Source organism: Dipodomys spectabilis, unplaced genomic scaffold, assembly GCF_019054845.1.
Source record: "Dipodomys spectabilis isolate Male_0828 unplaced genomic scaffold, ASM1905484v1 ptg000618l, whole genome shotgun sequence".
NCBI lineage: Eukaryota > Metazoa > Chordata > Mammalia > Rodentia > Heteromyidae > Dipodomys > Dipodomys spectabilis.
This window is the reverse complement of record NW_024871295.1, coordinates 89,391-115,424: the sequence shown is the minus strand read 5'-3', so window position 1 is coordinate 115,424 and position 26,034 is coordinate 89,391. Positions and strand designations below refer to the sequence as shown.

At 41.0% G+C, this 26,034-nt stretch overlaps 1 protein-coding gene and 1 non-coding gene across 5 annotated transcripts in view; both read left to right on the top strand.

Moving 5' to 3' along the window:
- Smg1 (SMG1 nonsense mediated mRNA decay associated PI3K related kinase) overlaps nucleotides 1-26,034 on the top strand; it is a 94,613-nt gene that overhangs the window by 51,867 nt on the left and 16,712 nt on the right. For all 4 annotated transcript variants that reach the window (XM_042671393.1, XM_042671392.1, XM_042671395.1 and 1 more), the window contains 28 exons: nucleotides 336-445; nucleotides 1,886-2,033; nucleotides 2,602-2,761; nucleotides 3,322-3,442; nucleotides 4,625-4,873; nucleotides 5,193-5,477; nucleotides 6,900-7,044; nucleotides 7,147-7,285; nucleotides 8,395-8,625; nucleotides 8,728-8,905; nucleotides 9,392-9,553; nucleotides 10,027-10,244; nucleotides 10,527-10,681; nucleotides 12,463-12,685; nucleotides 13,796-14,042; nucleotides 14,582-14,811; nucleotides 16,808-17,056; nucleotides 17,572-17,710; nucleotides 17,797-17,906; nucleotides 18,277-18,495; nucleotides 19,185-19,375; nucleotides 20,483-20,655; nucleotides 20,772-21,051; nucleotides 21,904-22,176; nucleotides 22,399-22,633; nucleotides 23,461-23,687; nucleotides 25,542-25,692; nucleotides 25,790-25,979. In XM_042671393.1, the coding sequence (XP_042527327.1) occupies nucleotides 336-445; nucleotides 1,886-2,033; nucleotides 2,602-2,761; nucleotides 3,322-3,442; nucleotides 4,625-4,873; nucleotides 5,193-5,477; nucleotides 6,900-7,044; nucleotides 7,147-7,285; nucleotides 8,395-8,625; nucleotides 8,728-8,905; nucleotides 9,392-9,553; nucleotides 10,027-10,244; nucleotides 10,527-10,681; nucleotides 12,463-12,685; nucleotides 13,796-14,042; nucleotides 14,582-14,811; nucleotides 16,808-17,056; nucleotides 17,572-17,710; nucleotides 17,797-17,906; nucleotides 18,277-18,495; nucleotides 19,185-19,375; nucleotides 20,483-20,655; nucleotides 20,772-21,051; nucleotides 21,904-22,176; nucleotides 22,399-22,633; nucleotides 23,461-23,687; nucleotides 25,542-25,692; nucleotides 25,790-25,979 (5,438 nt within the window). The remainder of the gene's footprint in view (nucleotides 1-335; nucleotides 446-1,885; nucleotides 2,034-2,601; nucleotides 2,762-3,321; nucleotides 3,443-4,624; nucleotides 4,874-5,192; nucleotides 5,478-6,899; nucleotides 7,045-7,146; nucleotides 7,286-8,394; nucleotides 8,626-8,727; nucleotides 8,906-9,391; nucleotides 9,554-10,026; nucleotides 10,245-10,526; nucleotides 10,682-12,462; nucleotides 12,686-13,795; nucleotides 14,043-14,581; nucleotides 14,812-16,807; nucleotides 17,057-17,571; nucleotides 17,711-17,796; nucleotides 17,907-18,276; nucleotides 18,496-19,184; nucleotides 19,376-20,482; nucleotides 20,656-20,771; nucleotides 21,052-21,903; nucleotides 22,177-22,398; nucleotides 22,634-23,460; nucleotides 23,688-25,541; nucleotides 25,693-25,789; nucleotides 25,980-26,034) is intronic.
- LOC122101036 lies at nucleotides 15,567-15,699 on the top strand. The gene has a single exon (XR_006146297.1). It is a non-coding gene; the product is annotated as a small nucleolar RNA SNORA66 (small nucleolar RNA).

Sequence of the window (26,034 nt, the reverse complement as noted above, 5' to 3'; positions counted from 1 at the left end):
TTGATGTTGCTTTGGAGGTCTCCCACCTTCCCACTATAACCATGTGCTGAAGGCCACCTGGCCAGCAGGCTGCAGCATGGGAGGGTGAGGGGTATGGGGCAGTGTGTTGAGGGAGATTGGGGGTGGGAGGAGAGGTGAGTAGGCACAGATAAATGCCTAATAGCTGTGATATCCCTGTCTCCTGCTGTAGTTTTAGTGCTAATTGGTAGTCACACCTTCAAAATAAAAGTGATGGCAGACCTGAAAGCCATTTCTCAAACTGTGGAGTTCTTTCATTGAATGGTTTCTTAGGCTAGAGAGGATAGAACACAAACTGACCAATATTTTAATTACAGGTCGCTAAGTAGTTTTGAGTCTGGAGAATTTGTTGAATGCACTGAGCAACTAGAATTGTTACCAGGAGAAAACATTAATCTTCTTGCTGGAGGATCAAAAGAAAAAATAGGTATTTGAGAAAATAATTTTAAAGAGAGAGAGAGAGAGAGAGAGAGAGAGAGAGAGAGAGAGAGTGTGTGTGTGTGTGTGTGGTTTGTTTTTTGTTGTTTTGTTTTTAAGACATGGTCTGTGTTGCCCAAACTGACCTCATACTCACTGAACTCCTGACTCCTTAACTAGTGCTGACATTACAGGTTTGCACCACTACGGCTGGCCAAAGTCAGCTTGTTCAGTGGACGACTTTCTAGTATATTTTACTAGAAAAATTGGAAGTTGGTATACATTTCTTTGGGGGAAGTATGCAGAATCCCACGGGAAGCCATAAATTTAGGTTGTCTAGTAACATATGATTTGGGAAATGAAAATTTTCTTAAAATTAAGTAAACTAGGAAAAGGCTACTTTGAGATTTTTAAAGAAGACATTTTATTTGGAAAAGTATAAAGCAGCATTTCAGTTAAATATTTTCCTTGATTTGGCTCACTAATTATGATCACACATTTTGTAAAATGTTATAGTATGTAGGAATAGAAGTATTCTGTTTGTTTGCCTTGATTTTGAAGATCTAGTAAGATTTGCCAACATTGATCAAGATTTGTCTTTTTAAATTGTAGGTAGCTTATTGATTTTTGAGCCTTTAAAATCAAATGATTTTTAGGAACACAAGAGGAATTTTTTTTTCTAGTTGTGGGGCTTGAACTTGGGGCCTGGGCGCTGACCCTGACTTGCAGAAACCTAGCACTCTACCACTTGGAGCCACATCTCTATTCCTGGTTTCTTCTCCTCTACCTCTTCCTCCTGCTCCTCCTCCTTCACCACCTCCTTCTCCTCCTCCTCCTCTTCCTCTTCCTCCTCCTTCCTCTTCCTCCTCCTCCTCCTCCTCCTCCTCTTCATCTTTCTCTTCCTCTTCCTCCTTTCTCTTCCTCCTTCTTCCTCCTCTTCCTCTTTTTCTTCCTCCTTCTTCCTCCTCTTCCTCTTTTTCTTCCTCTTCCTCTTCCTCTTCCTCCTTCCTCTTTCTCCTCCTCCTCCTCCTCCTCCTCCTCCTCCTCCTTTCTCCTCCTCCTCCTCCTCCTTCCTCCTCCTCCTCCTTTCTCCTCCTCTGTCCTCTTTCTTTTTTTTTTGGCCAGTCCTGAGGTTTGAACTCGGGAGCACTGTCCTGAGTACTGTCCCTGAGCTAATTTTGCCTCAAGGCTAGCACTCTACAGTAGAAGAATAGAACCCAGGGCTTCATGAATGCTAGATAAGCACATTAAGCCACATTCCCAGCCCTCAAAGAGAAATTTTATATGTGATAATGGTGTTTAGCTATCTACCAAATATCTTTATTTACAGGGTTTAGTGACCTGAATTTACAAATGAAAGATATTTATTGATCATTGTTTAAGTATTGCCAAGATAAATTCTTTCTTGAACATCAAAAGAAAATTATGTAATGAAACTTAACTTTTTTAGATATGAAAAAACTACTTCCTAATATGTTAAGTCCGGATCCAAGGGAACTTCAGAAGTCCATTGAAGTTCAGTTGTTGAGAAGTTCTGTTTGTTTGGCAACTGCTTTAAACCACATAGAACAGGATCAGAAGTGGCAGTCTATAACTGAGTAAGTTCAGTCTTATTTTTATTTTTTGGTACTGGTACTGGGGTTTGAACTTAGGGCCTCTTGCACTCTTCTTGGCTTTTTCATTGAAGTCTATGCTCAACTATTTGAACCACAGCTCCTCTTCTTTTTCAAAAAGAAGTTATTGGAGATTTGAGTCTTACAGATTTTTCTGTCCCAGCTGGTTTTGAACCTCAGTCCTCAGATCTCAGCCTTCTAAGTAGCTAGGATTATAAGTGTGAGCCACTGGCATCTTGTTAGTAAGTTCAGTGTTCAGGGAGTAAAATTTGCATTATGTATGGTAAATTTATACACACATACAGAAGTAGGAGCACTTGGGAAGAGGCAGTTGCTGAATCACTACTACTGATAGGCTTGATAGTTGTAGAAGTCATTATGATTGCCACTTGTCAAAACAGACTGAGATAAAAACTAAACAGTATAAAAAATCCTTCAGAGCAAATGTCTGACTTAGATCCTTTTAATGTGGAGCAGGCTTGTCCCTTTCCCTTGTACATTCAGTACTTTGTAGTTGAGCAATCTCATTAATTGGGGTAAATATTTCTTTCAGAAATGTGGTAAAGTACTTGAAGCAAACCTCTCGCATAGCTATTGGACCACTGAGATTGTCTACACTAACAGTTTCCCAGTCCTTGCCGGTCCTGAGTACCTTACAGCTATATTGCTCTTCTGCTTTGGAGAACACAGTTGCTAATCGACTTTCAACAGAGGTAAGTACAAATGTGTTTTGTAAGCATATCTTAGGGATGGTAAGTAATTGGCCTAGAACCCAAGACCTTATTCTTTCAGTTTTTAAAATCGCATTTATGGTTGAACAAGTCACTGAATAACCTATCTGTAGGCAGATTTTCATTTGAGATGTGTGTGGGGCAGATGGAAGAATCTAAGAACATTTCAAGGATGACTAATTGTCGCATTAACGTTGTTTTTCTTTTTTTATGTAAAGGATTAGCATGTGTAAAGATATTTAGGCATAATATTTAAATTTAGTAAATGCACTGTTTTTTTTTGTAAAATGCATTATTAAAATAAAAATGTATTTACTTTCTTGGTAAGTATATTGGTAAGTTAGATTTAATATTCCAAAGTTATGTTGCAAAGCAGGCTATCTTTTGGAGTGTATTTGTCTCTTGTAATAATGACAAGGTGGAGGGGGATAGGAAAATGAATCAATCTGAAGCTGCCCTTCTATACTTGGGCCTGCTTATACTAGCAGTGTGGCTGCAGACCTGAGGGGAGCATGTTACACAGGGTCTGTTTCCTCTGTCAGGACTGTCTCATTCCACTGTACAGTGAGGCTTTGCGCTCCTGCAAGCAGCATGATGTGAGGCCCTGGATGCAGGCATTGAGGTACACCATGTACCAGAATCAGTTGTTGGAGAAAATCAAAGGTAAAATGTTTTGTTCTTCAAAGTAACTGTATTGATACATAAATTACAAGTGTAAAGTGTGGTGGGATCATACAGCTATCTGGTCTCTGTCCACCTTCTCTTGCTTAGCTTACTTTTCAGGTTCACTTATGTTAAAGCTATCAGTAAGGCTGGTCTTTTTGTTGTATACTACCATTCAACTCTTCCTTCTCTGATGAATGTTTTTATTGTGTTTTTCTCATTGGGCAGTTAAGTGAAGCTGCAATAAATGTTGATATGCAAGTCTTTGGGTTGTGTTTTTTTTTTAAATAAATCCTAGGAGACAGATTGTTAGGTCACATGGCTTAACTTTGTTAATAGTTTGCCACTTTCCTCTAAAGTGATTGTTTGTAGAAGCCTATGTCTGTATCCCAGGTACTTGGGAGGTACAGATCTGAAAGACCAAAGTTCAAGGCCAAGCCAGGCAAAAAGTTACTATGACTCCATCTCAACAAACAGGTTGATTGGAGGTTTAAGCTTGTAATCCCAAGTATAGGGTTGTTGGAGACTAGCCTCTGACAAATCACAGGACAGCATCTGAAAAGTAGATGAAGCAAAACTAGCTGGTAGAGTACTTGCCTAGCCTACAGGGTCTGAGTTCAAACTTCACTACTGCAAAACGAAAACCTAAAAAGTTAAAGTGGTGGCCGGGCACTGGTGGCTCATGCCTGTAATTCTAGCTACTCATTAGGCTGAGATCTGAGGATCGCAATTCAAAGCGAGCCGGCCCAAGAAACTTGTGAGACTCTTATCTCCAATAAAGCACTAGGAAACTGGAAGTGGCACTGTGGCTCAAGTGGTAGAGCGCTCGCCTTGAACTGTAGAACTCAGGGACAGCACCCAGGCCCAGAGTTTAAACCCCATGACCCCCCCCCCCCAAAAAAAAAAAAAAAAAAGGTAGTATTACGTTTGTATTATTTTGTGTCTTATGAAAGTTTCAGTTTTTCTAAACCTTTGCTATTGTTGGTCTTAGTAATCCTAGTCTTTTATTAAGTTTTTTAATCACTGAGAGTGGGTGTAGTTGTATCTCATAGTCTTATCTGTATTTTCCATATCATTTGTATAGTGAATGTTGTAGATCTTATTTTTCCAATACTTGCTCCTGTCTTTGCAGTGAGTTAACGAAGTGGAATTGGGGACTCATGAAACGTTTTCTTTTTCCAGAGCAAACAGTCCCAATTAGAAGCCATCTCATGGAGTTAGGCCTGACAGCAGCCAAGTTTGCTAGAAAACGGGGGAATGTGTCGCTTGCAACAAGACTGCTGGCACAGTGCAGTAAAGTTCAACTGGGAAAGACGACCACTGCCCAGGACTTAGTCCAGCATTTTAAAAAACTCTCAACTCAAGGCCAAGTAGATGAAAAATGGGGGCCTGAACTTGATATTGAAAAAACCAAACTGTTGTATACAGCAGGTTAGTAAAATATACAGTATAGTAAAAATCTGTATGACTTAGAAAAATTGAGAATTTTCAGTTGCTGCAGAAGGTTTAATTCCTGAGTTGTTTTGTGACTGACATGTAATTCAGTGCTTTTAAAAGGAAGTAAATATCTAATATATGCTAATTTTAATTAATATATGCTAATTATCACAGTATACAACTAAGAACTATTTCCAGAAATTACTGATTATTACTGGATTAACTTTTTTTTTTAGAGCAAAACATTGTATTGCTGTGAAATAATTATATTTGCTTTTAAGGGTAAATTGTCTTTTTTGTTTGCTGGGTTCAGGCCAATCAACTCATGCAATGGAGATGTTGAGTTCTTGTGCTCTGTCTTTCTGCAAGTCTGCCAAAGCTGAATATGCAGTTGCTAAATCAATTCTGACGCTAGCTAAATGGATCCAGGCTGAATGGAAAGAGATATCTGGACAGCTGAAGCAGGTCTACAGAGCACAACAGCAGCAGAACACCTCAGGTCTTTCTACTCTATCGAAAAACATACTCACTTTAATAGAGCTTCCCACTGTCAACACGATTGAGGAAGAGTATCCTCGGATCGAGAGTGAGTCGACAGGTAGCATTTGTTCTTTTCCTTTCTTGAAAAATACTAATTTGTAAGGCTGAAATTTATAATGTAATGCTGGCCATGGAAAACAATGTGACTGAAATGTGTACTATATTGCCTGGAAGTAACATACGTTTCTTTAGGATTTGATACCACATTTAACTTTTCCAGATCCAGGCTGCTTTTATGACTTAGAGAGGTTTCTGTTGGAAGTAAGGTCCTGCCTCTCATATCTCAGTGACGATATAGCATAGCCTGTGTTGGCCTTGAGTATTGAAGTACAGGTTTCTTAATCCTCAGGGTGATGTGCGTGCTTGTGTGTGTCTATGCATATGTACACCTTCCCACCACCCCCACCTCTTACCTGGTACTCTCCCACTTGAGCCATGCTTCCAGCCCAGCTTTTGGCTAGTTATTTGGAGATGGAATTTTAAGGACTTTGTTGTCCAGACTAGCTTTGAATCATGATCCTTTAGGTCTCCAGTCTCAGCTTCCTGAGCAGTTAGGAGTACAGTATGAATGATTAGCACTTGACTTCTAACACTGGCACTACTGAACAAAAACTGACAGGTTTTTCAGTCAAAATTCTTCCTCCTCCTCTTTTTTCTCCTCTTCCTTTTCCTCCTGCTCCTCTTTCTCTTCTTTCTTTTTCTTCCTCTTCCTCCTCTTCTTCCTCTTTTTTCTTCTTGGCCTCCTTCTCCCCTTCTCCTCCTCCTCCTGGTAGGAATTGATGCAGGATCACCTCGTAGTATGAAAGTGGGTTCTGAGCTGGATCCACAGTCCAAGAAATTTTGGATTTCTTGTTTGTATACTGTGGGGATAATTCTTTCCTGAAACATGAGAAGCATGTACCAATTATTTTGTTGTACTAAAACATAAGATTTGACTGACTTAGATTGGTCTTATAATTCTAACATGTGCTATCAGGTCTTGACACTCATAAAAGAACACGTTTTACATTTATTGTAAATCTTGGCAAATGCACTGTGGAAGGTACTTTCTTTCTCTAGAAAATAAAGATTTCTGCTTAATGAGACTTAATGAATAATATAGTATATTCAGCACTTGTTCATTATTTTTGCCAAAAATGTTTAAAATAACCTAGTCACGAAGAAATGTCCATTCAAATGTAGAATGTGAGACATACTCCAACATTTTAAAAAACTGAACTGTTGCTAAAGTTTATTGTTATAAGAGATGTGTTCTACAACTGCTGAACCAAGCATTACTTGGAAAATGCCAAGTTACTGATTTTAACATACTAAAATTTTAGAAAAGCACTATCTAAATTTGAAAGTTAATCAAATTATGGAAATTACTGATTGCTCGCAGATAACAAAGACCTAGAATTTTGATGGGAATGTCAGAAATTTCTGTATGTAATGCTGTGAATTCTTTCATTCCTCCTCACCTCACCCCCCATCATGACAGTGCATATTGGAGTTGGAGAACCTGACTTCATTTTGGGACAGTTATATCATCTGTCATCAGTACAGGCACCTGAAGTTGCCAAATCCTGGGCAGCATTGGCTAGTTGGGCTTATCGGTGGGGCAGGAAGGTGGTTGACAATGCCAGGTACGTAGAGTTCAATGTGGAATTCAATGCATTATTAGAATGTCTAATAATTTGATGATACTGAAGTAGCTGAAATATTTGATGATTTGTTTATTTTTACAGTCAGGGAGAAGGTGTTCGTCTGTTGCCTAGAGAAAAATCAGAAGTTCAAAATCTGCTTCCAGATTCTGTAACTGAAGAAGAGAGAGAGAGAATATATGGTATTCTTGGACAGGCTGTGTGTCGACCAGCAGGAATTCAGGCAAGGAAGACACATCTGTGTTGGTGTTCGGTGGTGGCAAGGTTGCCATTCCACTCATTGGTTGTCTGTACTACTTTATTGAATGAGGCAGTTACCATTGCAAATATAAACTTTGGAGTTTTAAGATAAAAAAAATGGTTTTGGGCTGGGAAGGTGGCTTAGAGGTAGAGTGCTTACCTTGCATGCTTGAGGTCGGAAGTGGCACTATGGCTCAAGTGGTAGAGCACTAGCCTTGAGTTGAAGAGCTGAGTGATAGTGCCCAGTCGCAGAGTTCAGACCCCACAACTAGGGAAAAAAAATAGTTTTTATTTTTTCCTAAGAACATAGTTTCTTGAGAAATCTAGTTATTTCCTTAGGGGCCTTTGAAAACTAGGTGAAGTTCATTTTATATAAATTACATCTCTTAATTACTCTTATGATCAGAAATTAGATTCTGAGGTTGGTGCAGCTCAGTGGTAGAGGGGTATACTTAGCATGTGTGAAGCTCTAGGTTCAAAGCCCAGCACTGGAAATGGGGGGTGGAGGTGGGATCTCGTTCTTTACCCTAGATTGGGAGCTGTTAAACCCCTAGAATTTACCCCTAGAGATTCTACATGGTGCTTATGCTGTGTGTTGGTGATTCTCAAAATAGCCAGAGTGAAGACCAATGACTAGTATTCCCTCCCTCTCTGACCCAAGACATCAGTTCTTGAATTCTATTGCATATTCAGTTGTAGTCTTTAGAATCCTGGATTTCATTTGTCAGGCTAAATTCTGATGAGTGAGTTCTTCCCTAAACAGTGGCATCTATAAGTCTCTGCCAAAGCAGGTGCTAGGTATGTATGCAGTATGAGAAAGGAAGACTTGTTCATATTCACTATCCAGTTAGCTTTAAACTTTACAAATACAGTATATTTACTCTTCGGTCAGAATCTTGTAATTTAGAAGTATTTAAAGTTCAAACAACTCAGTCTTTGCTTAAATCCTTCATTGCATTCATTAGTAAATACAAAGAAGCCTATTGACGTGGACTGAGTGAATGCAGCAGTAATACTGTGGGATATGTCTTTTTATGACTACCTTACTTTTTAAAAAAAAAAATCACCATTTTATGTCCAATTTTTCTCTAGGATGAGGATATAACACTTCAGATAACAGAGAATGAAGATAATGAGGAAGATGACATGGTCGATGTAATCTGGCGGCAGTTACTGTCAAGCTGCCCATGGCTTTCTGAGCTCGATGAAAGTGCAACTGAAGGAGTTATAAAAGTGTGGAGGAAAGTTGTGGATAGAATCTTCAGCCTGTACAAATTGTCTTGTAGTGCATATTTTACCTTCCTTAAGCTCAATGCTGGTCAGGTAAGTGGCATTATGTTCTAAGAAATCATTTGTACTAGATATTCTTTTTATTACAAAAACAAGGATGAGAAGACCTTTCTTCCCTTAATCTTTGACTGGCAGATTCCTTTGGATGAGGATGACCCCAGGCTACATTTGAGTCACCGGGCAGAGCAGAGCACCGACGATGTGATTGTAATGGCCACCTTGCGACTGCTCAGGTTGCTTGTGAAGCATGCTGGTGAGCTCCGACAGTACCTAGAGCACGGTTTGGAAACAACACCTACTGCCCCATGGAGAGGTGAATCCTAAATAAAAATGCATCAGAGAATATTGTTTCCAAGGTGGACATATGAGCCAAGAAAAGAGAGTAGTTACTTTATACGTTATTAGATGTGTTGCAGAATAGCCATGTTCATAGGGCGTCCTGGACTGCTTGTTACCACGAAGACCTTCCATCCCTCTAACCTTTCCACAGAGTGAGAAGATGGTGGTGAAAGTAAATTAGAAAAGATTCTTTGCTTAGCCTTTGTAAAAGTATTTGTATCTGCCTTCTTTGTAAGCATTTGTTGAAAATCCATTTCTCTAGGACACTTTTTGATTAAAGGTTTATATCCTACCAAACTTAGAAATCAAGAGCTATTCTATATAGTTCTTTGCTATCATAGGGGCAACTTTGAGTACTTTAAAATTTGTTCTGATACCGATAGACATCAGGTTTTAACCTTTGGCATCCAGTATATTGACAGGATTTAATGACTTTTTTCCTTTTTTTCTTATCCTGAAGGAATTATTCCACAGCTTTTCTCACGCTTAAATCACCCTGAAGTATATGTGCGTCAGAGTATTTGCAACCTCCTATGCCGTGTAGCTCAAGATTCTCCCCATCTCATATTGTACCCTGCAATAGTAGGGACCATCTCACTCAGCAGCGAATCCCAGGCGTCTGGTAGGCAATGCTGAATATTCTGCTTTATGTATACATTACAGTTTTTAAGATTTGTGTTCTAGAGTTGGAAGTAAGAATTATTGACTGAAGGGCTAAACTGCTGTATATCTGCTCCTAGGATCTGTGTTTTACATGTTATCTTCAGTCTTAACTGTGACCCACAAACCCAGGGAGAAATGGAATTTCTCGCATCAGTTCAGGCCCATGGAACAGTTAAGGATTAGGCCAAACTCAGATTAGGAGAACACCTGATTTGTTAGAAACTTAGCATCTTCCTGCAGGTCTTTTTCAAGCTCGTAATGTTTATAAATCTGTAAAATGGCAGAATATCCATATTCTTTCTTAGTTGTCTTAATGCACAGAAGGAAACTAAATGACTTGTGTGAAGGCCAATAGATGATGCATGTTTTCTGTAACAGCATGTGCTCATAGTAGAGACACCCAGATTATCTCCTTTGCCCATTCCACTATAGGAAACAAGTTTTCATCTGCAATTCCAACCTTACTTGGAAATATTCAAGGAGAAGAATTGCTGGTTTCAGAATGTGAGGGAGGAAGTCCTCCTGCTTCTCAGGATAGCAACAAGGATGAACCAAAGAGTGGATTAAATGAAGACCAAGCTATGATGCAGGATTGCTACAGCAAAATTGTGGATAAGCTGTCCTCTGCAAACCCTACTATGGTGTTACAGGTACAAAGAAAACAAACTTGCATCATGTTTTAAAAAGTTTGATTATATACTCTACCCCTAAAAGCCCTAAAGATAATGCTCATATAGACTGACTTGAAAATAATATTTGAGAAACAAAGCTTTAAGGATGATCAGGTTTAGTTTTATTTATCTTTGTGGATCTAGTTGGAGGAGGGTCTGTAATTGTATAGTGAGCATTTAACTTGTAGTGCCAGTGTTTGGAGAACTGCATGTGAGCTGAGCTGAGCTGAGCCAAGCTGAGTGGGGATGCTGTGTACGCAGGTCCAGATGCTGGTGGCAGAGCTGCGCAGGGTCACTGTGCTCTGGGACGAGCTTTGGCTGGGAGTTTTGTTACAACAGCACATGTATGTCCTAAGACGGATTCAGCAGCTGGAAGATGAGGTGAAGCGAGTCCAGAACAACAACACCTTACGCAAGTATGTTTTCTTCCACTTTTGCCCAGAAGAGGAAGCCTCTTGGCTTTTTTTTTTTTTTAATTTTGCAATCTGGGGTTGGGAAGGTGGCTCAGTGGTAGAGCGCTTGCCTCGCATGCATGAGGCCCTGGGTTTGATTCCTCAGCACCACATAAGCAAAAAGAAAAGCTGGAAGTGGCGCAGTGGCTCAAGTGGTAGAGCGCTAGCCTTGAGCTGAAGAGCTGAGGGACAGTGCCCAGGCCCAGAGTTCAGGCCCTTGACCGGACTCCCCCCCCCCCCCCCCCCCCCAAAAAAAAAAAAAAAAAAAAAAAAAACAAACTTGCAATCTATTTATCATCCTAGCTAGTTTTGCTTTTGTGGCCCTGGGGCTTGAGTTCCTCAGGGTCTGGACTCTGTCCCTGAGCCTCTTTTTGCTCAAGGCTAGCTCTCTACCATTTGAGACACAGTGCCAGTTCTGGCTTTTTCTGAGTAGTTTATTGGAGATAAGAGTCTCATGGACTTTTCGGCCTGGGTGGGGTGGCTTTGATCCTTGATCCTTAGCTGCTCAGTCTTTTGAGTAGCTAGGATTATAGGCCTGAGCCACTGGTATCTGGCCATCATAGCCACTTTTAACTGTACCTACATTCACAATACTATGCCACCATTAGGATTTGTACAATTTATTCTTTAGCCCAAATAAGCACACAGTAATTATTCAACACTATTTTTTCCATTTAAGACTAATATGGCCCTTGTTTACCTCTTTCTCTTCTTCATTTTCTGGGCATTTTTGTTAATACTCTAATAGGTGTGATGGGGTACCTCATTGTGGGTTTGATTTGCATTTCTTAATTACTTAGATACAGAGCATCTTTTCATGTGCTTGCACATTATTGGTGGTGAATCTTCTCTGGAGAAGACTGTTGCTGTTAATTAGATTGTGATTTTGTTGTTGAGTTACAGAAATCCTTTTTAGGATCTGGATATTAGCTCCTTATCAGATAGGAGATTTGAAAATGCTTTTCTACCCCTCTGGGTTGTCTTTTTGTTCTCTTGGTATAAAGTTCAGCTTAATCTGTTATTCTTCTTGGTGCTATATCCAAGGAATCTGGTGTCACAGAGCCTTCCCCTTTATGTTCACTTCCAAGAGTTCTAAAAGTCTCAAGTCTAGGTCATTTTTCCATTCTGAGTCATGTTTGGTTATGATTTAAGGGTAGGATCTAATTTCAGATTTTTGCCATGCAGATAGCCTGTGTTTGCCTAACAGTATTGAAAAGAGAAGCTGCTAGCTGGGTGCTGGTAGCTCATGCCTGTAATCGTAGCTATTCAGGAGGCTGAGATCTGAGGATCGAGTTTCAAAGCCAGCCCGGGCAGGAAAGTCCATGAACTCTTTATCTCCAATAAACCACCAGAAAACCGGAAGTGGTGCTATAGCTCAAGTGGTAGAGCGCTCGCTAGCCCAGAGTGCTCAGGCCCAGAGTTCAAGCCTCATGGCTGACAAAAAAAAAAAAAAAGAGAAAAAAAAGAAGCTGCTTTCTTATAGGCAGAGTTATTTTTCACACTACTGTGTTAGTAGGTTACTTTGCCAATATTTTACTTTGTTTATATTTATTTTTGGCACTGTTTACTCATACTATATAAATTTGAAGTATGTCACATTTGTTGAAAGCTTTCTTTTAATTAGCTTACATTAGTTATCTAGGAAGGGATTTCAGTGTTAAGTTTCCACACTTATTTGCAACGTATTCCAGTTGTTGTAAAACTTGAATTATGGTAACTTTCTGAATAAATGTCTTGCTGAATAGAGAAGAGAAAATTGCCATCATGCGGGAAAAGCACACAGCTCTGATGAAGCCCATTGTGTTTGCCTTGGAGCATGTGAGGAGTATCACAGCAGCCCCTGCAGAAACACCCCATGAAAAGTGGTTTCAGGATAACTATGGTGAAGCCATTGAAAATGCCCTGGAAAAGCTGAAGACCCCATCAAACCCTGCAAAGCCTGGAAGCAGCTGGATTCCATTTAAAGAGGTATAAAATAGTCTGAAAAAAGGCTGCGCGCGTGTGTGTGCGCGTGCGTGTGTGTGTGTGCGCGCGTGCGTGTGTGTGTGTGTGTGTGTGTGTGTGTGTGTGCGCGTGCGTGTGTGTGTGTGTGTGTGTGCGCACGCGCGTGCGTGTTGGATTGAACCTAAGGGACTTGGGCATGTTGGTAAGGTCCTCTACCAGTGAACTATATCCCCAACTCCTCATCCATGTGTTGTATGTAACTAAACAGTGATTATGTGAAAGTTCCACTGTTTATTCTTCTGTCATTTGATACTTGTGGGATTGCCAGTTACTTGTTTTTATGAACAAGTTTGCTAAAGATTGCGTTGAAAATTTTCACAAGGCCAAAGCCCCACTGTTCATTAATTCAGATGTAGTTTGTTGAGTAGGGACATTGTTGGACATCTGATCTATTGTTCCCTGTTATTATTAGAAGGGATTGTAGTTCGTAGCATACTTTAAGTAATCAGAGCTGTGCTTACTTTTCTATTGGAAGCATTCTTACCTAAAGCCATGTATGGTGGCACATACCAGTAATCTCAGCTCTTGTGGGGTGGAGGCTGGGGGATCTTGAGTTTAAGGCCACCCAGGGCTACATTAGAAGACTGTCTCAGAAACAAACAAATTCTTACAAACAAATTCTTTCCTGATGTGCTTTCTTTTTTCTCTTCAATGAAATAAGAGTAGGTAAAGCCTCATTTCTTTTTCCTTAAAATTTAATGTGAATGTCTTTTAAATTGGCTTCCTAAGAGTGAGTGTGGCTGCTAGCTATCTCTTTTGCTCCATTAGGAGGGCCACATTGATTTGTCTTGGCATTGTTGGGCATAGTAAGTAAGGACTAAAATATGGAATTTGTGACTACAGCGGTAATTTTCTTCTGTCTCCCTGGTTATATTGGTTATTTGGACAGAGGAGGAAGTGAAGGATCGTATCAAATGGGAATCATGCAGAGCATAGCAGGATACGTCCTGCTGTTTCACCTCCCAAGTGGTCCATACTCCCAGCAGCAGTTATGTGTAGGGCTGTAAAATCAGTGTGCAAGGAAATATGTTACAATCCTAACATAGACTTATTTTTCCCATCTTATGAGTATAGATAATGCTGAGTTTGCAGCAGAGAGCCCAGAAACGTGCAAGTTACATATTACGCCTTGAAGAAATCAGCCCATGGTTGGCTGCCATGACTAACACTGAAATTGCTCTTCCTGGGGAAGTCTCAGCCAGAGACACAGTCACAATCCACAGCGTGGGTGGAACCATTACAATTTTACCAACTAAAACCAAACCCAAGAAACTTCTCTTTCTAGGATCAGATGGGAAGAACTATCCTTATCTTTTCAAAGGTAGGGCTTAACTTCATTTTAAAGAAAAGTGTTAGTCTTGTGTGTGTGTGTGTGTGTGTTTGTTGGTCGTGAGGCCTGAACTCTGGGCCTGGGCCTCAGCTCTTCAGCTCAAGGCTAGCACTCTGCCACTTGAGCCACAGTGCTACTTCCGGCTTTTTCTGCTTATGTGGTGTTGAGGAATTGAACCAAGGGCCTCATGCATGCAAGGCAAGCACTTTGCCACTGAGCTACCTTCCCAGCCCCTGTGTGTGTGTTTTGAGAAGTTTATCCTGGTGATTTGCAGTATGTCCTGTAACTACTTGGGGGTAGTTTGAACAGCACTGGTTGGATGGGTGTAGCAAGATTCCCTCCCCTCCCCCTTTGCATGTGAACCATTAGAAGCAGAACTGAGGCATGGGGTACATAATGCTAATTCCTGTAGAATCTTCTAACTTACTCAAGTGTGCCTTATTGTTCTGTTTGTTGTTGAAAACATAGGAAGTGATATACTTTGACTTCATTTAGTTACCTACCCCAGCAACTTTTTTTAAATTTCATAGGACTGGAGGATTTACATCTGGATGAGAGGATAATGCAGTTCTTATCTATTGTGAATACCATGTTCGCTACGATCAATCGCCAGGAAACACCCCGTTTCCATGCTCGACACTATTCGGTAACACCACTGGGCACAAGGTCAGGGCTGATCCAGTGGGTGGATGGAGCCACACCCTTATTTGGTCTTTACAAGCGATGGCAACAGCGGGAAGCTGCCTTGCAAGCACAAAAGGTTAGCAACATTGAAATATGGATAGCTTCATTTGAATGTTTTTAAGCAGGTTCATTAACATATTCAGTAGTTTTGTGGAATATTTCTAGACTATACTTGAACATGTTTGCATGCTTATTAAGCATTAAAGCAGGAAACACTTGAGGTTCTTTGGAAAGTGATTTGGGGGTGTGTGGAGGATTTTTGTCATGTTTAACAGTTCTTATTTCAAATGTAAAAGTTTAGTACAAACCTTTTTGGTATTTTTTGGTGTTCATAGGAGAGCCTAGGTACTGTCCTTTAGCTTTCTCACTCTAGGCCGGCTTCTACCACTTACTTGATACATAGCTCCACATTCAGGTTTTGGTGTTTAATTGGAGAAAAGAGTCTTATGGACTTCACTGTCTTAGGCTGGTTTTGAACTGTGTTCCTCAGATCTCAGCTTTTTGAGTAGGTAAGATTATATAGATGTGACTCGCTGGTTCTTGGTAATACAAGCCATTTTTTGCAGGGCTTAGGATTTTTTCTTTTAAAAACACAGATAGGGGCTGGGAAGGTAGCTTAGTAGTAGAGTGCTTGCCTTGCATGCATGAGGCCCTGGGTTCAATTCCTCAGCACCACATAAGCAAAAAGAAAAAAGCTGGAAGTGGCGCTGTGGCTCAAGTGGTAGAGTGCTAGCCTTGAGCTGAAGAGCTCAGGGACAGCGCCTAGGCCCAGAGTTCAGGCTCCAGGACCGGACCAAAGAAAAAAAAACACCCCAAAACAAAAAACAAATAGTGCAAACTCGATCACTAGCTCTGCATAATGTAGCAGAAGCTAAGGGAACCAAGATTGCTAAAGTAATTGAGGTGATAGGAGCGTACTTGCCTTAGAAGCCACTGAGGTGGCTCTTCCCTTCCTAGAACAGAGTAAAAAAAAAAGAGGATATGCATGCAACACAATATTTTTGCCATTTATTATTTTTTTTTAAAGATTTTCTTTTTTTCTTTTTTTTGGTCCGGTCGTGGGGCCTGAACTCTGGGCCTGGGCGCTGTCCCTCAGCTCTTCAGCTCAAGGCTAGCACTCTACCACTTGAGCCACAGCGCCACTTCCGGCTTTTTTCTTTTTGCTTATGTGGTGCTGAGGAATCGAACCCAGGGCCTCAGGCATGCAAGGCAAGCGCTCTACCACTGAGCCACCTTCCCAGCCCTATTTTTGCCATTTTAAAAAAAAATTTAAGGATAGACCAGAGAAATGTGACAGATTGTTTTAACGAAACTTGTTTTCTGGAAGTATGTTTTATAAAAATAAATGTTTGAGATGCACAAATGCCATTGGACTGGTTGTGGTTATCAACTGCTCAGTAGTTAGTATTTCACATCTCTATGTTTTCATTAGTATTATGAAGGTATTTAGATGTTCAAGTAATTAAAAAGCTTTGAGACCCATATATTTTTAAATTGGTAAATGTAAAACTTTAAGGGTAGAATTAGTCTTACTCTATATTGTGGATTTTGTAATTTGATTTAGACTAGGAGTTAAGGTTTGTTTTAGCAGCTGAGTTATTAATATGTGGCAGGATCTAGAAGTAAGTGCTTAAGATATTAAGTAAATTTATATAGTGTTAGCCTCATCACAAGAAAATGCTTACAATTAGGGGTAGGTATAGGAAGACACCTTTAGAAGGTGTCTGTTTTCTTCTTTAATGTTTTTGTGGTGCTAACGCTCAAAGTCTGACACATGTGAAACATGCTTGAGCAAGGCAAGACCTGTCGCTCTGGTACCAGAGTCACATTGTTAATTGTTCTGTAGGCTCCATGTTGTGCATAGAAGCTACACACTGGTGTGGTAGTACACTCATGATCCAAGAACCAGGAGGCTAATGCAGGTGGATCTCAAGTTCAAGGCCAGGCTGAGCTATAGTGTAGAGCATTACATTGCCTCAAAATAAAAAGAGAAAGGAATAAAATACTACTTCACATTTGGAATAATTTTTTTCTTATTTTTTTAATGTGTGTGTGTGTGTGTGTTTTTTAAGGCTCAAGATTCCTATCAGACACCTCAGAATCCTGGCATTGTACCCCGTCCTAGTGAACTTTACTATAGTAAAATTGGCCCAGCTCTAAAAACTGTTGGTCTTAGCTTGGATGTATCCCGTCGGGACTGGCCCCTACATGTGATGAAGGCAGTGTTGGAGGAGTTAATGGAGGCCACACCCCCAAATCTCCTGGCTAAAGAGCTTTGGTCATCTTGTACCACCCCTGACGAATGGTGGAGAGTCACACAGGTATGTTGGGTTTCAACTATAACCATGTCTTCTTGTTTGTCTGGTTTGTCTGTCTCCTCTTCTTCCCTCTGTCCCTAAATAAAGACTTGGTAGTTTGAAACCTGTATATGAATCTTACTTTACAGTTAAAAAGTTGTAGCCATGTCTGTATCTAAAGGCAGGAAGGAGCAGGTTGCTGGATGAAGTGGCAAAAAATAAAATCTTAGGTGTACGTGTGTGTGTGTGTGTGTGTGTGTGTGTGGGCGGGGGGGGAGGCTATCAAAGGAGGTTGAAGGGAAATAGTTGAAAACCTAGCATCCTGATGCTTACACAGCACCTGGAGGATCCCCCAGTGTAGGTTAGCTGCAGCCAGGGCACTGAGCTCACAGAGCTTTATGAACACATTGGGCTCTGCAGGAGTCTTGAGGAGCACTTCTGTGTTGTCTGTTTTAAGATCAGGGGTAGGCTTCTGTCCACGGTAGAGCACAGGGAGGACTATAGTATTAATGATGGTTCCTTACTCCCTGCCTCTGTAGTCTTATGCAAGATCTACTGCTGTCATGTCTATGGTTGGCTACATTATTGGACTTGGAGATAGACACCTGGACAATGTCCTCATAGATATGACGACTGGAGAAGTGGTCCACATAGATTACAATGTGTGCTTTGAAAAAGGTAAGGTGAAAGTGGACTTGTACTTCTATAGGAGGGTCAGATAATTTCAGTGTAACAGCCAAAGTATAACAATTTGTCTTTTCAAGGTAAAAGCCTTAGAGTTCCCGAGAAAGTCCCTTTCCGGATGACACAAAACATTGAAACTGCACTTGGTGTTACTGGAGTAGAAGGTGTTTTTAGGCTTTCTTGTGAGCAGGTATGCAGTTTTTTTCTCTTCTCCTATTTTATTGTATCTATTAAATGAAGGAGACCTGTTGAATGAAAAATTTAAAAATGTCAGGATCTAGGTGGTTCACCCCTGTAATACTAGCTCCTCAGGAGGCCGACATCTGAGATCATGGTTTGAAGCCAGCCTGGGCAGGAAAGTCCCTCTTGTCTTCAGTTGAACTACAAAAAAGCCAGAAGTGGAACTGTGTTGTGGCTCTAGTGGTAGAGTGCTTGCTTTGAGCAAAAAAGCTGAGAGACTGCACCTATGCCCTGAGTTGGAGCCCCAGTACCAGCACAAAAGAGAAGAAAAATTTTTTAATTCATTGAGGAAACTTACTTGAGACTCTTCTGAAAAATAGGTGCTACACATTATGCGGCGTGGCCGAGAGACTTTGCTGACACTCCTGGAGGCCTTTGTGTATGACCCCTTGGTGGACTGGACAGCAGGAGGCGAGGCTGGGTTTGCTGGAGCTGTCTATGGTGGAGGTGGCCAGCAGGCTGAGAGCAAGCAGAGCAAGCGAGAGATGGAGCGAGAGATCACCCGCAGCCTCTTTTCTTCCAGAGTAGCTGAAATAAAGGTGAAGACGAGTGATATAATAAGATACTGACACCTTTCTATTAAAAGCGTAAATAGGTCCATTTAAAAAAGACAACAAAAACACTGGTGGATTCCTGTAATCCTAGCTACTCAGCAGGCTAAGGGCTCAAGAGGTAGAGGGCCAGGCCTTAAATGAAAAAGTCAAGTGAGAGCATCCTGAGTTCACACTTCAGTACTGGCACCAACCCCCCCCCACCCCCACCCCCCAAAAAAAAAAAAAAGAAAGAAAAAAATACTTTCTGTATTTTGTTTTCAAGACTGTAGTGTATAATATTGGAATGACAGTTAAATGTGAGAATTTGATGCCATCTCTTTATTAGGCAATGTTTCCATCCATAGTTTCATAACCTCTCCTAAGAGGTAGGTTAATAATTTGGGAAACAATGTAACCAATTCAAGTGCTTCCTAGATGAATAACCTTACCTCCCTGTCTGTAGCTGGTGATGCCAGTTTGTTTTGTGTAATGTACTTTTAGGAAGCAATGGCTGTGTGAATTTGAATGAATGTGTTGGTTATCTTTGTGTGTGAAAGGGAGGTGATGCCATCTTCCTTTCATGTTTCTGTTGAGGTTTAGGCAAGAATACATTCATATCCTCCTTTCTTGATTCTTGTACAAACATTTAGGCACTGATGACCCAGATTCTCCCTAATCATAAACCCTTTCTTTAGGTGAACTGGTTTAAGAACAGAGATGAGATGCTGGTTGTGCTTCCCAAGCTGGACAGTAGCTTAGAGGAATATCTCAGCCTACAAGAGCAGCTGACGGATGTGGAAAAACTACAGGGCAAGCTGCTAGAGGAAATAGAGTTTCTAGAAGGAGCCGAAGGAGCAGATCATCCTTCACACACGCTACAACATAGGTTCGAAACAGGGTTGATTTTGTATTTGTAAAATGTCACTTTGGGGCTGGGAAGGTGGCTTAGTGGTAGAGTGCTCGCCTGGCATGCATGAGGCCCTGAGTTTGGTTCTTCAGCACCACATAAGCTGAAAAAGCCAGAAGTGGCTCTGTGGCTCAAGTGGTAGAGTGAGCTGAGGGACAGCACCCAGGCCCAGAGTTCAGGTCCCATGACCGGGGTGGGTGGGGGGGTCGGGGGTCACCTTGAATTAAGATGACTGTAGCAAAAAAAAAAAAAAAAAAGACTGTAGCAGCTCATAAAGTCTCCAGCAGTTTACTTAAATGTGTAACCAGTTAGGGTAGATAAGTAGGTTTAGTGAATACACTTGGGTTCATAAAACCTGAGGTTTGTTTTTCTCTAGTAGTCTCTTAGTCCTTACTTATTTGTAAAGAGGTACTTTTTCTATCTGATTTATTGTTTTACACTTATTCAGTTAAATTGAGGGACCTGAGGGACTGTACTTCTACCACACATGCTCAGTGTTTCAGTGCTCAGTAATCTGGAGTTGAATGTGCAAGTGCCAAGCATAGCAGGAGGCATGCAGATTACAATATCTGTCAAGCTTCAATTCTCTACCTTCAAGGAGCTCAAAATCTGTCAGATTTGATACATTTATGTAAAACGTTGCATAGCCTAGGGAATTACAGGGCTAGGAAAATTGAGAGGAGTAAAGAACATTTGAGCAGGGCCCTCAGTCAAGATTGAAAAGCAGCTACTTAAGCCAGGCGCTGGTGGCTCACGCCTGTAATCCTAGCTACTCAGGAGGCTGAGATCTGAGGATCCCAGTTCAAAGCCAGCCCGGGCAGGAGAGACCGTGAGACTCCTATCTCCAATAAACCACCAGAAAACCGGAAGTGGCGCTGTAGCTCAAGTGGTAGAGCACTCGCCTTGAGCTGAAGAGCTGAGGGACAGCTCCCAGGCCCACAGTTCAAGCCCCACTACTGACCAAAAAAAGAAAAGCAGCTACTTAGACAGATGTTGTACATCTGACTGAGCAAGGTCCAGGTTGTTAAGTAGGTAGGAGAATGAGCAGCAGGTAATCTGTGAGTTGTTGGATTGTTTCCCTCTTAGGTATTCTGAACATACTCAACTACAGACCCAGCAAAGAGCAGTTCAGGAAGCAATCCAGGTCAAGCTGAATGAATTTGAACAGTGGATAACACATTATCAGGCTGCGTTCACTAATTTAGAAGCAACACAGCTTGCAAGTTTACTTCAGGAGATCAGCACACAAATGGACCTTGGTATGAGTTGGCTTCTTTTGCATATACCTGGATATGGGTTCTGTGAGTGTGTGTGTGTGTGTGTGTGTGTTTCTAATTTGTACTCTAGTTGAAATGTGACTGTCTTTTACCAAAAGGTCCCCCAAGCTATGTGCCAGCAACAGCCTTTCTGCAGAATGCTGGCCAGGCCCACCTGATCAGCCAGTGTGAGCAGCTGGAGGGTGAAGTTGGCGCTCTTCTGCAGCAGAGGCGCTCGGTGCTTCGAGGCTGTCTGGAACAGCTACACCACTATGCAACTGTTGCTCTGCAGTATCCAAAAGCCATATTTCAGAAACACCGAATTGAACAGTGGAAGACCTGGATGGAAGAGCTTATCTGCAACACCACAGTAGAGCGTTGTCAAGAACTCTACAGAAAGTAAGTTGACAGCAGTCAGTTCCCCTCCATGTCTCAGTAATGTTCAATTTTTGAATCACATCAGTATAATTTTCTCTGAGAAGGTGAAATCTGAATGGAGTCATCCCCCCATTCCATGCTTGAGACAGGGTCTGTCCTCCTGCCTCAGCCTCCCAAGTAGCAGGTTTTTAGATATTTGCCACCTGTCCTGGCTGTATTGACTTTAAAAGGATATGAACCTATTTTTTCACTTACAGGCAATTTTTTTCCCCCTGCTACTTAAGCTATATTCCAGTGGTGAGATTAGTTTAAGGAGAGCTAGACTCAAAACTTGACTATATTGGTCACCAAGTCATTTTAGGAATTTGCTTAAGCTCTGTAGACTTTTATCCGAGAAATGGAAATTCTTACCCTAGCTCGTGTGTGTGTGTGTGTGTGTGTGTGTGTGTGTGTGTGTGTGTGTGTGTGTGTGTGTGTGTGTGTGTGTGTCTGTCTGTCTGTCTGTCTGTCTGTCTGTCTGTCTGTCTGTCTGTGTCTGTGTCTGTGTCTGTCTGTCTGGATCCTGGGACTTGAACTCAGGGCCTGGGTGCTGTCCCTGACCTTTTCTTTGCTTGAGACTAGCATTTTGCTGCCTGAGCCACAGCTCCAGTTCCACCTTGGTGTTTAATTGGAGCTAAGAGTTTCATGGACTATCCTGCCCAGGCTGGCTTCAAATCTTGATCCTTATATCTCAGCCTCTTGAGTAGCTGGGATTACAGGCGTGACCCATTGGCTTCATTCTAGCTTGATTCCTGCTCTTCAGTTGAAATAGAATACAAAGTTGTCTTATATAATTTGTCAAGCATGAATGTTAATTCTTCCTTGTTTTTATAGATATGAAATGCAGTATGCTCCCCAGCCACCCCCAGCTGTGTGTCAGTTCATCACTGCCACTGAAATGACCCTGCAGCGATATGCAGCAGACATAAACAGCAGGCTTATCAGACAAGTGGAACGCTTAAAACAAGAAGCTGTCACTGTGCCCGTTTGTGAGGACCAGTTGAAAGAAATCGAACGTTGCATTAAAGTTTTCCTTCATGAGAATGGAGAAGAAGGATCTTTGAGTCTAGCAAGTGTCATTATTTCTGCGCTTTGTACTCTCACAAGGTGAGCTGGCATCATATTGGGCCATTTCATTGTCCTAAAAATTGATGCCTTATGAAGATTTCATGTTTTCTTTTTAATTCCATATATAAAGTGGTATTGTAACTTTCCTTCATCTTTTTAGCGTTGCTTTCTTTTCAGGTTTTGAATCCCCTCTAGCCCCCTCTATTGTGTATATGTTTAACTGAGTCATTTCCCTGTGCACGTGTTTATTATCCCATTTAGGCGCAACCTAATGATGGAAGGGGCAGCCTCAAGTGCTGGGGAACAGCTGGTTGACCTGACGTCTCGGGATGGAGCCTGGTTTTTAGAGGAGCTGTGCAGCATGAGTGGGAATGTCACTTGCCTGGTTCAGTTACTGAAGCAGTGCCATCTGGTGCCGCAGGACTTAGACATCCCAAACCCCATGGAAGCCTCCGAGGCTGTTCACTTAGCCAATGGTGTATATACCTCATTGCAGGTAAACATGCTAACCTCAGTTTTGAAAGTTGAGCATTGGGGCTGGGAAGGTGGCTCAGTGGTAGCTTGCCTTGCGTGCATGAGTTCCTGGGTTCGATTCTTCAGCACCACATAAGCAGAAAAAGCCAGAAGTGACACTGTGGCTCAGGTGGTAGAGCGCTAGCCTTGAGCTGAAGAGCTGAGGGACAGTGCCCAGGCCCAGAGTTCAGGCCCCATGACTGGCAAAAAAAATAAATAAAAAAAAATAAAAGTTGAGCATTATCTTTTTCATTAAAAGAAAACATGGACTTCCTCTTGGTTGTTTAAGCAGCCTATTTTCTTGGTTGTTTAAGCAGCCTTTTAAATAAAGATCAAAGCTGAGTATGGTATGTTAGAGTTCTGGGAAACTAATTGAATCATGAGTTGATCATTGGCCTTGGATACATTTATTTCTCATAGACAGAATAAATTTTATAAGTAGTTTTTTAATTTTTTTTGTTGGTCGTGGGGTTTGAACTCTGAGCCTGGACATTGTCCCTGTGCTCTTCAGCTCCAGGCGAGTGTTCTACCACTTGAGCTCAGCTCTGCTTTTGTTTTCTAGTGGTTTATTGGAGATAAGAGTCTCACAGACATTCCTGCCTGGGCTGGCTTTGAACTGTGATCCTCAGATCTCAGCCTCCTGAGTAGCTAGGATTACAGGCATGAGCCACTGGCACCCAGGCAATTTTATGAGTTTTGTAGCCACTTCTAGTTTCTAATTGCATACATTTTTTTTTTTTTTTTTTTTACTTTTATGGCATCAAATCTTCCCTCTTAAACCCCAAACACCTACTTCTCTTTTGTTTTTAGGAATTGAATTCAAATTTTCGACAAATCATCTTCCCAGAAGCACTTAGATGTTTAATGAAAGGGGAGTCCACCTTAGAAAACATGCTCCATGAATTGGATAGTCTCATTGAGCAGACAGCTGATGGTGCTCCTCTGCAGACTATAGTTGAATCTCTTCAAGCCTACTTAAGAAATGCAGCTATGGGACTCGAGGAAGAAACACATGCCCATTACATCGATGTTGCCAGGCAAGTGAATTCTATGTATTGTTGACCCATGAAAGAGGTGGGGCAGCCAGGTCAGGGGATTGGAAGCTCTAACTCCACTGTAAATTGCTTTTACCTTTCAGAGCAAGTATAATCACAAATGCCCATACTCCTCTCTTTAGTGGGGGTGGGGAAAACAAAGAGGTTTAAATGCAGGACAGGGACTCACGCTTGCAAGACAGGTGCTTTGTCACTTGATCACTTGTTTTAGTTATTGTTCAGTCACATTTTCCCTTAGGCTGCCTATGGACTCTGGTCTTTCTACTTCCTGCACAGCTAGGACCTTTAGCTCACATCACTGTGCTGGCTTGTTGGTTGAGATGGGGCCTTGCTAATTTTTTGCCCAGATTGGCTTTGTATTGCAACCCTCCTTCCCTGTCTATCTACAGAGTAGCTGGAATTACAGGTCTATGTTAGCTACTGCACCCAGCCCAAGTGCCTTTAAAAAAAATACTCTACGATGATTGTAGTTTCACTGGAAATTGTTTTTAGGAAGACAATAGGAAGGCTCTGTGGCTACTTTATCCTTCATCCACCCTCTTCCAGTGTCCTGGAGACTTTAGCTCCAAAATAACCAATAAAAGCTGGGTGGGAGGTATGACTTATGTGGTAGAGTCCCAGCTGAAAAAGTCAGTAGAGTGAGAATGAAGACACTGAATTCATGTCCAGGTACCAGTTAAAGAAAAAGAAGAATTGAATCTCTTATTTTTATATATTTCTTCATTTATTTTATTTTTATCTTTGAGTTAGCATACATTTACAACGTATTTTAGTTGTTTTAGTCATCCAATAAGAGACAAAAGTATAACTGATTTAGATTATTCATGTAATTGTCATAATTTCTACCAATACAAAAAAAGTTAGGGCTTGAGGTGTGGCTTAAGTGGTTGAATGTCTACCTAGTAAAGATGAGCCTCTGTGTACCTTTCATACCTCTGTTTAGCTGCTGTCTTTTCCAAGGCACTCTCCCCTCACATTGAAGGTATGCTTAGGATGACAAGCTGCATGCTTACTTCTGTGGTAGCCTGTGTGTGCCTTGTTTGAGTAAGTCTCAAGGAAGAATTCATAGCCTTGTCTTGCAGCTCTTTTCCAATAGAAATTGTTCTGGTTAATATTTTAAATCCTCCTAAAACCTTTTCCTGGTTCCACTTATTAGGATGGATAAATAAGGATGAAACTAGGTAACTATTTTACTGATAGTAATTGTGTGTACTTGCAGTTATTTTTTGCTTTTTATGTAACATGTTTAGAGAGAGCACAGGATGTATTGGTATTATATATATCTTAATGATATTAGGAAATAGGAAGTTTAACAAAGATTGTGCATTCAGAATGCACACAAAATTCCAAAGCTAGGTTTATGGCTTAAGTGAATGAGCACCTATCTAATAGGTGTAAGGCCTCCAATTTAGATCTTTGACCACCAAAAAGTAAAAACATAATGTGCAGAATTTCAAACTAAATGTATCCAAAATGTTTGGTTTGTTGTTTCTAATGCGATTAGAAAAATTTGCTAAATCTACCAATTTTAAAATTATCCTTGACATTGGTCTAGGATGCAAGTTTAGGTTATTTCATATTTTGAACATAAAGTGAGTTTAATACTTTCTGTAACTTTTAACATATCATAACCCAGGTTTGCACAAAGTTTAATGATACTGGGTTAGCTTTGTTGGCTTCATGTAGGTGACACAAAATAGCATTTTCTCATGACATTCCTTCTTCAAGCCAGATTTGCTGACCTTGCATACTGTCCCTGAGATGGCTGATTTTTATGTTCCCTCCTCTTGCATTTCTCTTCAAGGAGGATCTTAACTCTGTTTTTTTTTTCTCTAGAGTACTGCATGCCCAATACGGTGAATTAATCCAACCAAGAAATGGTTCTGTTGATGAAACACCTAAAATGTCAGCTGGCCAGATGCTCTTGGTAGCATTTGATGGCATGTTTGCCCAGGTTGAAACAGCTTTTGGTTTATTAGTTGAAAAGGTAAATGTGGGGTTGGTTTTATGAATGATATAAGGGCAGTGTAATATATTCAGTGTGAGAACAGAGAAAAACAATTTTTTTTCTTTCATTTACAAAGTTAAACAAGATGGAAATTCCTGTTGCTTGGAGGAAGATTGATATCATTCGGGAAGCAAGAAGTACCCAAGTTAATTTTTTTGATGATGACAATCACCGGCAGGTGCTAGAAGAAATTTTTTTTCTAAAAAGACTACAGACAATTAAAGAGTTCTTCAGGCTCTGTGGTACTTTTTCTAAAACATTGTCAGGTAATATTTCATCGTGTGTGTGTGTGTGTGTGTGTGTGTGTGTGTCTGTCTGTCT